General features: G+C 67.0%; 1 protein-coding gene across 1 annotated transcript in view; it reads right to left on the bottom strand.

Moving 5' to 3' along the window:
* Positions 1–4,443: 4,443 nt before the first annotated feature.
* Positions 4,444–15,762, bottom strand: part of GALNT9 (polypeptide N-acetylgalactosaminyltransferase 9) — a 29,835-nt gene continuing 18,516 nt past the window's right edge. Inside the window, exons 5-11 of the mRNA XM_016146000.2 lie at positions 14,879–15,076; positions 11,540–11,657; positions 9,596–9,781; positions 7,071–7,208; positions 6,688–6,783; positions 5,710–5,877; positions 4,444–5,241 (exon numbers count right to left, since the gene is read on the bottom strand). Coding sequence (XP_016001486.2) covers positions 5,095–5,241; positions 5,710–5,877; positions 6,688–6,783; positions 7,071–7,208; positions 9,596–9,781; positions 11,540–11,657; positions 14,879–15,076 — 1,051 coding nt within the window. The 3' untranslated portion in view covers positions 4,444–5,094. The remainder of the gene's footprint in view (positions 5,242–5,709; positions 5,878–6,687; positions 6,784–7,070; positions 7,209–9,595; positions 9,782–11,539; positions 11,658–14,878; positions 15,077–15,762) is intronic.

The following is a 15,762-nucleotide window of genomic DNA, read 5'->3' as shown; positions in this document are numbered from 1 at the left end:
TGCTCATTCCGTTTTCTGCTCTGTTCCGTTTACTTTTCAGCGTCTTATCGTGCTGTTCCGAGCCTCCTTTTGTTTCTTTAGCTCTGAAGTTGGTGGCTTTCACCGCATTCTTTAGCTCTGCCATCTGGTCTCTAAGCTCTCCTTTAAAAACGTTACCTTCTCTAGTTCTTCCAAAATGAGATTCTCTCCCGGGACGTTCTCTTCCATCCCTCGGGCTGGTTTCTTCTGGAATGGTTTTGGTCTGTCTTTTGCCTCCCCCCCGGCAGCCCCCACAGCCTCGCAGAGGGACAGAGGAGCCAGCCCACCAGGGAGGACACTTCTGTTTTCCGTGGCAACATTGGGAGCAGATCTGGCCACTGTGGCTTCCAGACCACAGACTAGGCACCACGTGAAGGCGGGTTCCGAGGTTAGAAAGGACAGCGCTCCACTGACCTTCCTGGAGAAACGAACCCAGTTTTGAAATGCATTGCTTCGAAGCCCCGTAATGTGTCCGGGCTAAATGGGGCTGTGACGACTGTTAGCACGGTGGCAGGCCTGTCAGCCACCACTTAGTCACCCAAGAAGGATGGCCCTGTCGATTCCCATCAGCACAGATAAGCCATTTAATTGAATTTTAAAATGACTATCGGGTGCTTAAAAGAGCAAGAATGAATGAAAAACAAGGCTTCTCATCTTAGTTATCCCGGAGCAGTTAACTGTGCGACTCACCGAGCTTGTCGGTTAATTACCTTTGGTGTCTGGGGAAGCAGCTCACTAATAAGGTGAAGCAACACGCCCGGACCCCACGGGCGCCACGGAGCTAGGGGGCTCGCACCCCGTGCACGCGGCCCCCGCCGCCTCTTCGCGCCTGGTACTCGGACCCCGAGCTCGGAGCAGGCCCGCCGGCCCCGCCGGGGGCGGGAGGAGTCGCGTCTCCGTGGCGACGGGCCGGTGGGCGGGGCTAGGCCTCGTGGGCGGAGTCCTCGCGGCGGCTGCTGGGCCGGGCGCCAGCTTCTCTGTGCTGCGTGCGCCTGGCCTTGGGGCGCACGGTGCGTGCACGTGGCTCGCCGTGTCTGTGCGCACCGGGCTGCAATAAATCCCCCCAGCCCCCTAATAAATCCTTTCGGTGACGAACGCCTAGTTGGCGTTGTTTTTTAGTAGATATTTCTAAATGAAAAGTAGCGTTTCCTTCGATTATAAACACTCGGTTCTCAGGAGCCAAAGTGGTGACGCGCTATGAAGTCACGTCATAGACGGGGCTCTGCGCAAACCTTTGTAGGGACCTCGCTCACGACTCCCCTGGCCCAGGGGGTCCCGCACCCTGCTCCCCACTCTCGGACTTGGTGGGGGGCTCCTGTCTCTGCCCTCTCGCCACTGTGCTCAGAGCGAAACTGTTAAATAAATGAGTGAGCGAGCGAGTGAATGAATGATTGGCCCAGGCAAGTCTCTGTGGAAAGGGGGCCTGGGGAATGGTTTCCGGTGTGGCGGGCGTGTGGGCAGGACCCACCACGCCCTTCGCAGGTGTGACCAGGAATGTCAGATTAAGTGTGAAGCGAGGCTGGGGCCCTTTTCAGGGGAGCCTGTGGACGCCGGCCAGGTGTGGGGGTGGAGGAGAGGACCGAGGCCATGCGCCCGTCACCTGGACCTCTCGCTCGACCCCCTCCCTTCTCTGCTGACTGTGCGGGGTGCGGTGGGGGGGGGGGGCGGCTCAGCTCTGAAAGCTGATGACGCCCAGGGACCCCCTGGAAGGGGGAACCACAGTGCGCCCTCTGCCGTCTGCGCCCGGGATTGGGCCAGGGGCCCCAGGACGGGGTGGGCCTGGCGGGGAGGAGGCTGCAGACACCAGTGCCCCCTCATCCCGTGACCTCTTCCAAGCCAGCCCGGCTCTCGGCGCCCGGAGATGGCTGCACGAGGGCTTCTCCTGGACCTGCGGAAGACACTCTTCCCCGTCTGCTGCGTGCGCGGCCAGCCCTCCCCAGGTCTGCCTGCCGCCCCAGGTGCTGGCGGCTGCCCCGCCCCTGCCCGCTCTCCTGGGGACGCCGCTCCCCTGGCCAGATCCCACTGCTTCCCACAGGGCCCACTCACCCAGACGGTCTGAGCGCTAGAGGACGATTCACTGGAGTGATGACCGTTTTTGTTGGAGAAAATTAAATTCCGACACTCGTTATCCCCACCAAGAGCAGAGGAAAGGGAGACGCCTGGGTTCGCTGCTTTTCGTCAGCAGCGTCCGAGTATTTACGGCCCTTGCCCGCCCCGGCTACTCGGTTTGGTAACCAGTGAACCGTTTTTAAACAAACAATGTGGATTTCTCTGAATTGGCTACAGAGTCAATTTGTAATAGAATTAATGAAAGAAGCAGGCCTGCTATTAAGTGTTATTAAATTCTGTTTGCTTGTATCTCGGCCGTTTGAAACACGACTGTTGTTTTAAAAGAAAAAAAAAAAAAAACCCACCAGGCAGTCAGGCAGAGCAGAAGGAACGGGATTGCGGCGAGTGGCCGCGCGTGGACCCGGGCCCCGCCGCGTGCGACGTGCGTGCCTTTGAAAACAGGCAAAGGAGAAGAGTGATGGAGCTTTACGCAAAAAGAGGAGTGGACACAGGGCTGGAGGGTCCAGGGCGGGCTTGGCTCGGACCCAGCCCATAGATGGGCTCGGAAGTTATTCTGAGCCCAGGGCGCCTCAGTGGGAATGTGTGTCACCGTAAACTGGAAAGACCTGTGAACCGGCCCCAGCGTGGGGCACACGTGGCGTGCAGGCAGGGTCCAGACCAGCGGGGACAGCTGGGGGACACACGCCCATCACAAAACTACACAGGGACCAGCTCAGCAGCGCCACCACGTGGCCGTGAGCTGCATGCCAGCAGGGGGCGTCCTGCCGGTCTCTTTCCAGCTGAAGGGTTTGGGGTTTTTTTTGGATGAGGTGTGTGTGTGTGGGGGGGGGTGATGGGGGGTGTCTTTGCATTGAGTTAGCCCCAGGATCCTTGGGCAGTTCTGGGAAAGCCAGGCTTCGTGAGGCAGGTATGGACTGAGGTGAATTAGTTAGAGACAAAGCGATTCATGACGCTGTGTTATGGAGGAGGCCAACCTGTTCCAGCTTAGTGTGCTGGCCACCTGGCCACCCGGGTGACCTGCCTGTCCTCCAGCCTGTGGACCTGGTCAGTGCCACCCTCCCCGGCACCTCCTCCACGTCCATGTGCCCGCAGGAGCTGGGCCCAGCCTTGTCCCTGGCCGACAGAGCAGGCTTTCAAACCCGGGAACACGCCGCCTCCCAAGGGGGTTTGTGGAGATGCTCAGAAGCAATTTTCAGGTGTCAGGTTTCCTGTGCGGGCTGTGAACCAGCCGACTTCGATGTCACTGTCGCTGCCTAACGAGCTGAGCTTTGTAAGTTTGAGCGCGTGCCATTTTCCATGTTAAACAGGCAGGACACCACACAATCACGGTGCCCCATGTCATAACCTCGCGATTTTTGTGGACCCAGGGGGAGGGGCCTGGGCTAGCAACTGGCTTCTGAGGCCTCACTCACCACCAGCTTTTTGCTTCCATCATTCACTTAGAATTTGGGGACCACCTGGAATAGAGCGTTCGGGCGCTCGAGTGGGAGCCTGTAGGATTCTCTGCTGAGGATGGAGAAACTGGGACCCTCCAGAACTTCTCCCAGCAGTGGGAGCAGGACCTGGAGGAAGGGGAGGTCGGGGTCCCCTGGGAGGAGAGGTGGAGGGGGGCTCTGTGGGGGGAGGAGAGGTAGAGGGGGCTCTGCGGGGGGAGGACAGGTGGAGGGGGGCTCTGTGGGGGTGCACTTCCAGTGGGCAGGTCCCCGGGTTGGGCACGTGTAACTGGGCCTGGGACGAAGGTCAGTGAGGTGTGGACTCACGGCTCCACCTCAGGGCAGGACGACCACGCGCGTCCCCTCTGACCCTGAGTGCAGGTGAGGGCCCTGGCCCCCAGGGACTATGGTCTCATGTTTTTCTCTTCCAGGGCTCTCTCTAGGGAGATGGCTCCTAGAATCTGGGGCCCCGGCGGCACCAGGAATGACTTTTCCTCTCCCAGAAAGCGACTCCCCTGGGACTGACGGTGGTGCTTCCGGAACTTCGGCCAGGCTCCCCCGGTACTGTGCAGAGCACGGGCCCCTAACCGTAGCAAGGCGAGACCAATAGGAAGCCTGGCACCCTCTTGCGTCTGTCCCACTGCCCGGTGGGCCAGGCCAGCCCGGGACACCCGCCCCCTCCACTCCTGGACAGCAGGACAGGAAGCAGGAGTCAGAGGCTGCTGGGGGGGGGCACCAGGGGGAGGGGCAGGCAGGACCTCCTCCCCGTCCCTCCCAAGCCCTGCAGCTGTCACCAAGGTTGGTGGGGAAGAGTTGTCCTGCCCAGGCCAGCTCTCAGGAGGCAGGTCGGCTTCTCGGCTCTAGCCCTGGAGGCCAAAACCGCTGTGGACAACAGATAACCAGGTGGGTATGGCCATGTGCCAATAAAACTTTATTTATAAAAAGAGGCGAGGGGCCGTGAGTCCACAGTGGCTGACCCCTCGGGTCAGGCACTGGGACAGGGGCCTCCCCGAGACAGCTGACCAGCCCCGACTCTGGTGGGCGAAGCAAAGGCCCACACCGTGGGACTCCTCGTGGGACTAAGGGGGTCACACTCGCCCCCCGCACTGCCCTGGGGCTGGGGTCCCTGCCGCCCCTCGCACGGGCCACAGAGAGACTCGGCGCGCTCTTAGAGTCCGAGGGGTGGCTGCAGGAGGGCGCGGCCCGCCGGCCCCCAAGTCCACAGGCCCTGCTGCCTGGGGGGTGGGCGGGGCTCAGCACATGCAGAAGGGGTGGCCGTCCAGGCCCTGGGCCGGGTACCGCGGAAAGGCACGAGGTGTGGAGCCGGCGCCGGCTCTCAGCGGTGTGCTCGGGCGGAGGCCCAGCCAGGACGGTCCGTGCTCCTCACAGGTGGCTGACCCCGAAGTCGGCCTCCGGAGCGGGGGCCCCGCTGCCCCAGGGGACGGGGCCCGCTGGCTGCCGGCCGCCGGGGAGAGGTCCCAGCCAGAGACGGCGCGGGCGCGGCCGGGCTCTGGGCCCTGGTGCACGGCCTCGCCCTCCCAGACCTGGGGTCCGTGCTGGGGAAGGGGCAAGGTCAGTGCTGCCCGCGCTTGACCCAGTTCCTGATGGTCCACTTCTGCCCCGAGCACCGCTGCATGACCAGCCGCAGCCCGAAGCTCGCGTCCTTGGACAGCTCCACCTCCAGGCACCGGCCGGTGTCCCGGCTCACGATGGGGCCGCTCTTTGGGGGAGGGAGATGGGGTCAGCGCCCGGGCCGTCCCAAGGGCACCCCGGGATTGAGGGGTGCAGCCCCATGTGGTCACTCATGGCCGCCTGCGACTCAGGGCCCCGTCTATCCCCATTGACCCTGCTCCCAGGGCCACCGGCACACTCGTCAGCCCTCTGTCTGTCCTCGGGGCTCGGCGTTCGAGCCCAGCAGCCCCCACAGGGCCTAGGAGCTGACACAGCCGAGCCTGGGGCGCTAGCCTGCACCCCTCGCCTGGAGCTGGCGGGGTGGCCGTCCAGCCTGCCCGTCCCCGGAGCTCGGCAGGCGCGGGCTGCAGGAGGGCGACTGTGAGCCTTGGCGGGGCAGACCGGCCGGCCCCTCTCCGGCTGTGACGCCGGGCAGGTGGCCTAACCCGTGAGACGGGTTTCACGCGGGACCCCCACTGCCATCAGCCCCCCACGGTTCGGCCGGGTCCCCGCTGACCTGGGCGAAGTCCCACAGCCGCTGCGCTGGCCGCGACACGTCCTCGCACTTCTTCAGGGCGGGCGTGCGGGCCCTGCCGTCGTCCACCAGGCACTTGGAGTCGGGCAGGAAGGTGGTGGAGCCCAGGGGGCCCAGCTGCAGCAGGCCCTCGGCGCTGTAGCGCACCAGCTGCGGAGGCCGCGGGGTGGTGACCGGGGCGGCTGCGGCCGGGCCCGGGCCGGCCCTGCTCACCAGCCCGCGCCCCACGTCCCCGGCCGGGCTGCCGCGCCCCCGTCCCACACCGGCCTGGAGGTCGGTCCCCGAGGCGAGCTCACTCACAGCGGGACCAGCACACTCCGCCACACCCCGCTGCCTGGCCCCGGGCACGCCGCGCCACCGCCGTCCGTGACCAGGAGCTCGCGGGCCATCGAGGCCAGCGTGGAGGGCTCCGTGCACGGCAGCCTCCCATGCGCGATGGCACCCGTCTCCCGGGTGACGTCTGCTCCGCGGCAAACGCTCTGCCGTCAGCGTCCCCGGCGACCCCCACGGAGCCCTGAGGGCGGCTGCCGCTGTCACCCCCGAGGGGGCCCTGGGCCTCGCGACCCACCCAAGGCGCCCTGGCACCGAAGGCCTCGCTCTTCACTTACCCGGGGCGTGCGTGAGTGTGAGAGAGAGAGTATGAGTGTGTGTAAGTGTGAGAATGTGTTGCAAGTGTGACTATAATGAGACTGAGTGAGCGTGAGTGTGCGTGCAAGGGTCTGTGTGGGTGAGTGTGAGGGTACATGCGACTGTTGCACATGCAAGTGCGTGTGAATGAGTGTGAGTGTGGGTGAGCAGCGTGTACGAACGCATTGGGGTGAGTGCGGCATGACTGCTGTGTTGGGTCTGAGTGTGTGTGCGTGTGCCCCGTGAGAGTCCGTGTGTCTGCTGCGCGCGCGCGTCCCGGAGGCCCCCCGCGCCACTCGGGGTGGCCGCGCGGCATTGGCGCCCCTGCCCTACCTGGGAGGACATCCCGTGGCAGGGGTAGAGGATTGCGCGGTCGTCGTCCTCAGCTCCCTGGTCCAAGCAGTAGCCGCTGGCTTTGCTGTTTCTCACCTACAGCCGGAAGCGCGAGGAGGAAGGCATGGCAGCGTCTCGAGGCCGGGCTGGGGGGCTTCACCCGCCCTGTCCCCCTGCAGGGGATCGGGGCCTGCCCTGCGGCGGGGAGGGGCGTGGGGCGGGGGCGGGGCTCCGGCCGCGGGGCTCGCTGCGCAGGGGCTGGGGGGCTCCTCGGAAGGGCGCTGGGGCGTGGGCGTGCCGGGGGCCGGGCGCCGGAGCTGCGGGGTGCGGGGCGCGGGCGGGAGGCCTGCCTGACCCGAGGCCCACCCGGGCACAGGCGGTACCTCTCCGTACGTGAGGGTGTCGTTGTAGGTCCTCATCTCGGGGTACACGTTCTCCAGGTACCACTTGAAGCTGCGGCATTTCAGCCTCTGGCGCAGGGCCAGCCGCTCGGACACGTCCCCGAAGTCCACCCCGGGGTTCTGGAGGCGGAGCCGGGCAGGACAGGCGCTGAGTGCGTGAGACCCACGCCTCTGCCCCCGCCGCGACGGGGCGCTCCAGGAATGGGGGCCCTCCTCCCAAGGCAGCCCCGCCTCAGGGCTCCCAGGCTGGACCTCGTCTGGGGCAGCCCCCTGCCCCACCCCCAGGACCCCACAGGCTCAGGACAGCTGTTCCCGGCAGGAGGGGCCCGGGCAGAAGGCCGCTGGCTGTGTGCGCAGCCTCGCCCACCCCCTGCACAGCCCGGGCCTGTCTTGGGGGGGTGGCCTCTGAGCCCTTGGACGCCCTTCCTGGTAAGAGTGTCCTTGCGTGCTGGGATTCGGGCCAGGCCAGAGCGTCCATGCTGCAGTGTGACCCACACGGGGGTCGGGCTGTGGGGAGGGGACTCAGCCTGGGGGCTGCCGGGGGTGCAGGGGGACGTCAGCCCTGGGCACGCGAGCCCCGCTCAGCTCCGGGCGCCGAGGTGTGCCACGGGTCCCCGCCTGGCAACACTCCCTGCAGGAGGCGCTGCGTCGTTGCCGGGGAACGGAGCGGTCTGCGTGACCCCCCAGAACCAGTGGCCTCGCTCTGTAGTAACCCACAACCCCGAATGAACCACTCTGCCAAGCTCTGTCCCTCCAGCCAGCCCCTGGGGGTGGCCTGGGCCCCGACATGGGACGGATGCCAAGCGCCTGGGTCTGAGAGGGTCTGAGGACGCGGCCTCCCCAGGCCCAGGCCCCCTCAGCCCTCTGTCCACAGAGGCAGACACGGCCCGGCGTGGCGGGCCGCCGTGGGCGGGCAGCCGAGCACCGACGGGGCTCGGGGCGGTCCCTTCACTTCCGGGCCGTGGTTCCCTCATCCGCACGGTGGGGTGATCACCGAGGAAGCCCCCTGCATCCCCACGATGACTGAGGGAGTCTGCAGGCATGGGGGCCCCCGAGGCCTTGACGGTCAGATGTGGGGGGCTGTCGCTGGTGAGCCCAGCGGCCACAGCGCCCTAAGCTGCCTTTGAGGGTTACTGGGGATGTTGAAGGGATAGAGATCCTGTCAGTTCCCTTCATGGAAAACGAGGCGCTACGAGCGTCGTGCCCCCTTCTGCTCTACGCTCGGCCTCCCGGTCCACGCGGCTGGAAACCGCCCGCAGGGCCCTCAGGGAGTACCGGGGCACGCTCTGCTGGCAGGCGGCGGGCCGACTTGGGGGGGCACACGCTGCACGTGCAGAGGTAAGTGCTGCTCCTGCAGCCTTTGTGTGGTGCACGCGAAACCCGTGGTGATGTGCACCTGCACACGTGTGTGTCAGGTCACGATACAAAATCCAGCTCTCACTGTGGCTAACGTTAGGAAATAAACTGTGTCCAGGATGAGACTCCAGCAGGGGCCAGAGACCCGAGCCTCCCGTGAGCGGGAAGGCTGGCCCCGGACATGGCGGGGGCAGGAGGGACGGGCCTCAGCATGTCACGCAGGTGCAACACGCACACACACACAAACGCACACACAGATGCACGCGCACATGTAAACTCAGGCTTATGCATGCACACACATGCACACATCACACACATAAATGCACATGTAAGTGCACATCTCCAAACCTGCGAACACATGCACGTGAATGAACACACATGGACACAGACGCAAACATGCAGACACACAAACACGTGTGCAAGAACACGTGTCCGCATGCATGCACAGGACACACACGTACATGTGTGCGCACGTGCATCCCCAAGCCTGCTTCTCTAAGCTCCCACCCCCGGAGCCACAGGCCGCTGGCTGGAGCCTCTGACGTGAGCTCAGCTTCTGCTTCCTGCCGGCCTCAGGCAAACGGCTCCCCGGGGCGTCCTGCACCCGCCCCACAGGGCAGACCGAGCTGTGGGTCACCCGGCGCCGGAGCAGCGGCTGCCTGTCCTAGGCCTGGGGGCCCTGAGAACCTCGCTGCCAGGTCCTGCGGAGGGCCTCAGTATGGTTTGCTCTGCTTATCAGGTGTGTGTCCCCGCACGAGCGACTGCACGCCCTGTGCCTCAGTTTCCCTCTGCCGCGGGGGAATAACAGGATTGCTGTGGGTGCTCCCTATGACGTCACCATCACCATCGCGTTGCTGGGAAGGGCTCCCGAGCAGGAGGGGCACACCATGGCCCAGGAGGGGCCGCCGTCCCCGAGGGAGTGCTCGCCCAGCGGGAAGTGCCCCCGACAGCGTCCACACCGCCGCCCGGGCCCTGCTGCCCTGCTGCCCGGTGTGGGCCCGCATGCGCTTGTGGGGGCAGCTGCCTGCCGCGTGGCTTCACGGCTGTTCGCAAGGGCTCTCGCTAGGGTCGAGGACGCCGAACGGGACCCACGCCGGAGGCCGTCCCCAGGGAGCCGCCCTGGGCCCTCGCCGGCCCCGCCGCCCACTTACGGTCATGGGGATGTTCCAGGCCATGTACACGTGGGACTTGAAGCCGTCCATCCACACCTCAGCCGCCCGCAGAGCGTTGCGCTTGGCGTAGTAGTCGATGTCGTTGTTGTAGGGTTTCCTGGAGCGCTCGATGTGCGCCACGCGGGAGCACGGCAGGACCTCCATGCTGCCGCCACACTGCCACACCTGTGGGGCAGCCCGCGGGGGGCGCGGCGTTCCTGCTGGGCAACGCGCCAGGCCCCCCTCCCCCCCCCCAGGGCGCCGCGTTCCCGCTGGGCGACGCGCGCCAGGCCCCCCCCCCCCCGGGGGCGCTGCCGCCCACAGTGCGCAGGAGGCTGGGCCACCTGCGGGCCAGGGCACAGGCGGGAGGCCGGGGTGCCCCTGAGCTGGCCGTTTGGCCCACGGGCTGCTGGGGCCTGGGACACGTCCCCTTCCCTCCGCCCTCTGCTCCCGGGGAAGCCTGGGCCAGCCTGGGACTCCCTCCTGGGGTGACAGATGCCTGGCTGGGAGCTGGCTGGGGGTGGCTCTGGGGCTGGGAAACCCACATGTTTGCAGGCTCCCTGGGAGCACCCGCCCGCGGCACCCAGGTTTCCACCCTCGGCGCTCAGGGCGGGCTGGGCCGTCCCCCTGCTAGAGTTCGAGGCCAGGCAGCCTCTCACTTGCCCGCGGAGGCCAGCCTCCCAGGGCCTGCCCTGCTGGGGCCCGCGCTGCTGGCCTGCGCCCACGTCCTCGCCACGTCTGCTCCTGCACCTGCACCACCCGCTCAGCAGCCGGGCCCTGCTGTCCCCGGGGGCCCGCCCCCCAGTGCACAGCGAGGAGGGCCCTGCCCTCCTGTTCCTCGCTGGGGCAGCAGCCGCTCGGATGCTACCCGCCCCCCCCCCCCATCGAAACACCTAAACCAGCCGTTTCTGGCTCTTCACGGGTCCGGGGTCCACGCCTGAAGCCCCTCCCAGCCCACCAGCCGGGACGGGACTGTCCCCAGGCTCTGTGCCACCCTCCCCACCTACTGGCCCCTCTCCTTCCGAGAGCCTGAGACTCTGAGTCTACGTTATTAGATGCACAAGAATCTTTAAGCACTCGGGGGAATTTCTGCTGATGCCAGACATTCAAAGCGCTTAAAGAGGAAAGAAAGTCCGGACGTGTGTGAGCGTCGACGTAAGCGTCGCTTCGAAGGGTCAGGGGCCGTAACCACAGGCAGACATGGAGCTGACCGCGCCTCAGCGGCACCCGGTCTGCTCAACCCGCAGCAGCCAAACGGGAATCACGTGGGGAGCGTGTGCTCCCATCCCGGTGGATTTACAGCCGTAACGACGCGATCTCTACGTTGACCGCGAGAGGCGAAAGCAAACAGGCTTCAGAAAGTGCAACTTCAACCCGCCGGTCCGTACATTTTTACAAACCTGCCTTAAATAATCTCGTCTGTGAATAAAGGTTCACAGGCAAAAACCAAACACAAATGAAACCCCAGAAACAAAACACAGAAAATCCAGGAACCGCCAACCAACCAGCGCTCGGCCGCACAGCCCCACGGCCGGGTGCGCGGGAGCCCCCGAGCCCACCCTGGCTCGCAGCCGGCCGGCTGGTCCCCGCGGCCCTGGCCCAGCAGCCCCCGCGGCGCCGGGAGCTCGGTGGGCGGGCGGAGGTGCCCGAGGGCTTCGCCGTCCATGGTCCTCCCGCCGCCCTGAGTCACGGCCCCTGGGAGGAGCCGCAGGAGAGCACCGCGGCCTCTGCCCTCGCCCGGGGAGGGCGCAGCGGGCGGCGCTCCCACGGCCCTGACAGGCCGGAGCCCCGGGGTGGGGGCCGGGCTTCGCCCGCCTGGACGGGGACGGACCCCGCTCCCGAGCCACCTGGGCTGGACTGCAGCCCAGAGCGGACCAGCCACGCAGCCTCGTCACAGCCCGGCGGCCCGGCCCGCCGCACCCAGTGCCCCGAGCGCCCACTCACCCTCATGCCCAGCTCAATGTTCTCGCCGCCGTACACCTCCATGCCCGGGTCCAGCAGGCCGATGTCCCCGAAATACTCCCGGTCCACCACAAACGAGCAGCCGATCATGGCGGGGGTCCTGTGGGGAAGCAGAGGCCGTGTGCGCAGGGCCCGGGCCGGCAGGGGTGCGAGCGCAGGGCAGCCGGGGGGGGGGGGGCCTGCCTGCCCCCCACCCTGCCCCGCCCCCCACCACCGCCTCGGCCCCGTGCGGCTCATCTCTGCCTGGCCACCGCGCTCCGGGTGGTGCGACTCGGGCTGGTCTCGGCAGCCCGCAGAGCCTGGCAGGTCACAGAACGAGGACCAAGTCCCAGCAGCGCCCACGCGGCCCCGGGCACCCTAAAATGCCGGCTTCCCAGTGAGCTGCCCAGCGGCCCCGGCCCTCGCCCCCCAGCGGGGAGACCGGCCCCCCCGCGTCACACCGCGTCCTGTCTGTCAGCGCTCGATGCTGCAGCGGGCGGTCGTGCGGGCCGTGCAGCGCTCAGCTCCAGGACCCTCGCCGAGGTCACGCTCCGAGGGACGCGCCCTGCAGGGCGTGGGGCTGGATGCGCCGTGCTGTCAGAGTCCTGCTCACATCCACGCGCTTTCAAAACGTCAGTCGATCCTGTGCCGGCCCAGGCAAGCACCCTGAGACCGGCCGTCGAAGCGCCCGCTACGTTCCCTGACGTGCCGCCAAACCCCGGCAGAGCCCAGCGTCCCCCGTGGAGCAGTGACGGCCCCACGGGGGGGCCGGGCTGGCGGGTCGAGCCGCACGCATGTCCGCTCCTCGTTAATTCATCCAGCCCACCTCCGATAGGATACAGCGAGTGGCCGCCCGCTGGTGGGGCAGTGAAGAGAGAGGGGACCTCTCTCCAGCAGGAAGCGAGCACAGTCCGTGGCAGGAGGCGAGCCGGACCTTCCGAGGTTTGGAGAGACTCTGCCTCAGAGCAGAGAGACTCCCGAGGCCGAGGGCCTGGCGCCCCCGAGCTCTGAGGACGAGCCGGGGCTCTGGGTGCCGGGGCCCCTCGGAGGCGAGGCTGCCTCCCGCGCCATTCTGCCGCGTGCCGCCGACGGCTCCGGCCGCGGTCACGTCCTCTTCCGGGGAGCTGACAGGGAGAGGCGGGTCTCAGCCGCACGGTGCAAGCAGCGCGTCCGCTCCGGTGGCCGGGAGCTCCGCGCTATGCCCCCCGCTGTCCGAGGAGGCGGGCGCGAGGAAGCGAACGTCCTCCCGTTGGCCACAGGTCCGACCCGTCCTGTCGGTGGAGTCTGGCCACAGGTCCAAGGGGCGCGACGTCCGATCCCCGGCAGCAAGCGTGTGACCGGGGGCACTCTGGCCACCAACGTGCCGCAAGCATTTCTCTCACTTTCTTAACAGCTCAGAAGAAACTCAGGGTGATCGCTGACGGCCCAAACTGCGGGCTCCCCACCACGTCTCTCGTCGCCCGTGACGATGTTTTAATGATGGCTCTGAATTCCAAAGTAAACTTAAAATAAACTCCAAAGGCAACGGCAGCAGAATCAGCTGGCACTGAATTTATGTGTGTGAGAAATTCTGCTGATGACAGTAAACAGCGGGACCTGAGGGTCCCTTGTTCCTGGGAGGAGGCGCCCGCCCCGCCTTGGGGGCCCCCTCACACCTGGGCTGATGTGCAGCACGTTCACAGCCAGGGGCCCGCACACAGGGCTCTGCCTCAGAGGCCACGGACACACACAGATGCACACCCACATGCATCCGCACACGCACACACGCCACAGGCATGCAGGCACTCAGACGCATACGCACACACATGATCCCACAAACGCAGACACCTCGGCTGGGATCTGCCCTCCTGGGGGACACATGTGCAGACCCTGCCAGCCGGGGAGGAGGCGCCTCTGCACCGTGACCACCGCTGAGCCACTGGGGCCGGCAGCAGGAGCCATCGCGGCCCTGCTGTGCAGGTCCCGCCTGACCTCGCCAGCACCCAGAGACATCTGCCTCCACGTCACCGGCATTCGTGACCCGCCGCTCTGAGCCCGCGGGACTCCCAGGCGCCACCCCAGCAGGAAACGAAACGCGGTCCCGCCATGGAGTCCAGCTCCCTGTGTGGCCGGGGTGTCCAGGGCGGCCCAGACCGGAGCGGGGTGCCCTCCGCTGGGTTTCGACGTCACTGGAACATCAGGCCCGGGGCACCAAGCTCTGAGCGAGAAGCCTGCGCGCCGCGGCCCTCATCCCAGGGCTCCCGGGGCCTCTGCAGAATGACGGACTCTGAGCCGCCTCTGCCCCCTCTGGCTCCCTGCACAGGTGCTACCGGCTGTTGGGAGCCACCGCCGAGGAGGCGCCCGCGGGGACGGGGCGAGGTCCCGGGGAGGCTGCCTGCGCCCGCTTCCCGCCACCGGGCAGGACCGCCATGTCGCAATCCGTGACAGCAGCGTCACCGCCCTCGGCCAGAATCAGCAGAGCGGGGCTGGGCCACGTGCGCCCCCTGCACGGTGCCCGGCCGCTCTGCGGCTCATCTGGCCACCGAATGGCGCTTTGCCGGCGGACGGCAGGTGCCCGGGGGCCCCGTCAGGCCCTCCAAGACGGGGAGAGCTCTCGAAGGCACAGGGTGGGCGGTCCAGTCACTCCGGGTAAGGTGGGCTGTCCTAGCAGGGTCCGGCAGGCACACCAGGGTGCACAGGAGGGGGCCCCAGCCGCGGCCCCTGAAATCCCAAACCTGTCCGGGGACCTGGCGAAGGCTGAAGGTGCACGTGCATGCCAGGGGAGACTCCTCGGCCTGGCGGGGCCCCGGAGAAAGCGGCCGCAGCAGGCGTCACAGCCGACCAGGGGCGGGGCTGCCAGCCGCAGAAGCCGAGTGGGAGACGGAGGGTGCTGGCCAGGCGCACGGAGGCCAGGCCGACATGCACGTGAGGCAGCCACGTGTCGCGGGCGAGAGGGGGCAGTGGGGACTGCGGCCAAGCGGCGACCACACGCCCGTCAGGGTGGGGGGACTCCTTAGCCCCCAACCATGGCCCTGTGAGAACACAGGCTACCCGCTTTTCCAGGGGTGCTTGATTTCGGTGCTTCTGACACATAAGAATCTGTTTGCGCGTCTAAGAACCGGTTCAGAATAAACGTTTCGCAGGACGAACTGAGGCGTCTCTGTCCAGATCGGGTCTCTGCCTCTGTCTCCCCATCTCCCTCTCGGTCAGTCTCTGTCCCTCTGACCCCTGACCCTGTCATCACTCGGGTCACAGTTCGAAGACAGCTCTCGCTTCCCGCCACCACGCCCCCCCACACCTGGCCCCGCCCACTGCACTCACCTCCCGCCCCGCCCCGCCCCGCCCCAGGCTCTCTGTGCTCACCTGATGGGCGCGGCCTCGTCGCCGCGGTCCAGCCAGTCCTGCGGCGGGGCGATGTACATGCACCAGAGCCCCCAGCTGTAGCCGTGGGCGGCGCTGGCATACTGCTGCACCTCGAACGTGTCGAAGCGGATGTTGTCGATGGCCGGCAGCACCACGCGCCTGCGGTCCTCGCGGATGCGCTGCAGGGCGGGCTCGGCCCTGCGGAAGGGGCGGGGGCAGGGGGCGTGGCGTGAGGGGGCCCCGCCCCGCCCCGCCCCGAGATCAGCCGCTGGACGCCTGCTGCCTGCCCGCTGAGGGCCAGACCCAAAGGCCTCGCGTCCCCAGGCCCAGGCGTCTCCCGCACACCGCGCTCAGGGTCCTGCCGGCCAGGCCGCCCACAGCGAACGCCTGGCGGACGCTGGGGACAGGAAAACCACCTCGGCCATGTCTGTGACATCTCTGAAGGGCCGTCCCGGCTCCAGAGCCCCCTGGGCTCCAGCGCACCTGTCACGGGGCCTCTGCCCCCACTTCCGCCCTCCCTGCCTGCACCTGTGGAAGGTGCATCCGTTCACAGTCACCACAGGCCGGCTCTGCGCCACACTCTGTCGTGACAAACTAAAACCACGTCTGTAAGCCAAGAAAAAAAAAGGCTCGCGCTTTGGGGGGCTTGCGATATGCTGGAGGGACGCGGGATGTCACCAGGCACTGTGCGACCTGCACTCCAGGGCGCGGTGGCTCAGGCGGGGCTGGGGGGCGGTGCGGGCAAGGCAGATGGACGGTGACGGTGACCCACGTGTGAGGAGGGGACCGGGGTCCCGGAGGAGAGAGGCGAGGACGGCCAGGAGCCGCGGTTTCGGATCGGGCTCCTGTGGGCGCCGCGGGCCGTGAGGGGGGGGGGGCGCGGG

Source organism: Rousettus aegyptiacus, unplaced genomic scaffold (assembly GCF_014176215.1).
Source record: "Rousettus aegyptiacus isolate mRouAeg1 unplaced genomic scaffold, mRouAeg1.p scaffold_m13_p_5, whole genome shotgun sequence".
Classification (NCBI taxonomy): Eukaryota; Metazoa; Chordata; class Mammalia; order Chiroptera; family Pteropodidae; genus Rousettus; species Rousettus aegyptiacus.
The sequence above is the reverse complement of the archived record's forward strand: the minus strand, read 5'-3'. Positions and strand labels throughout refer to the sequence as shown.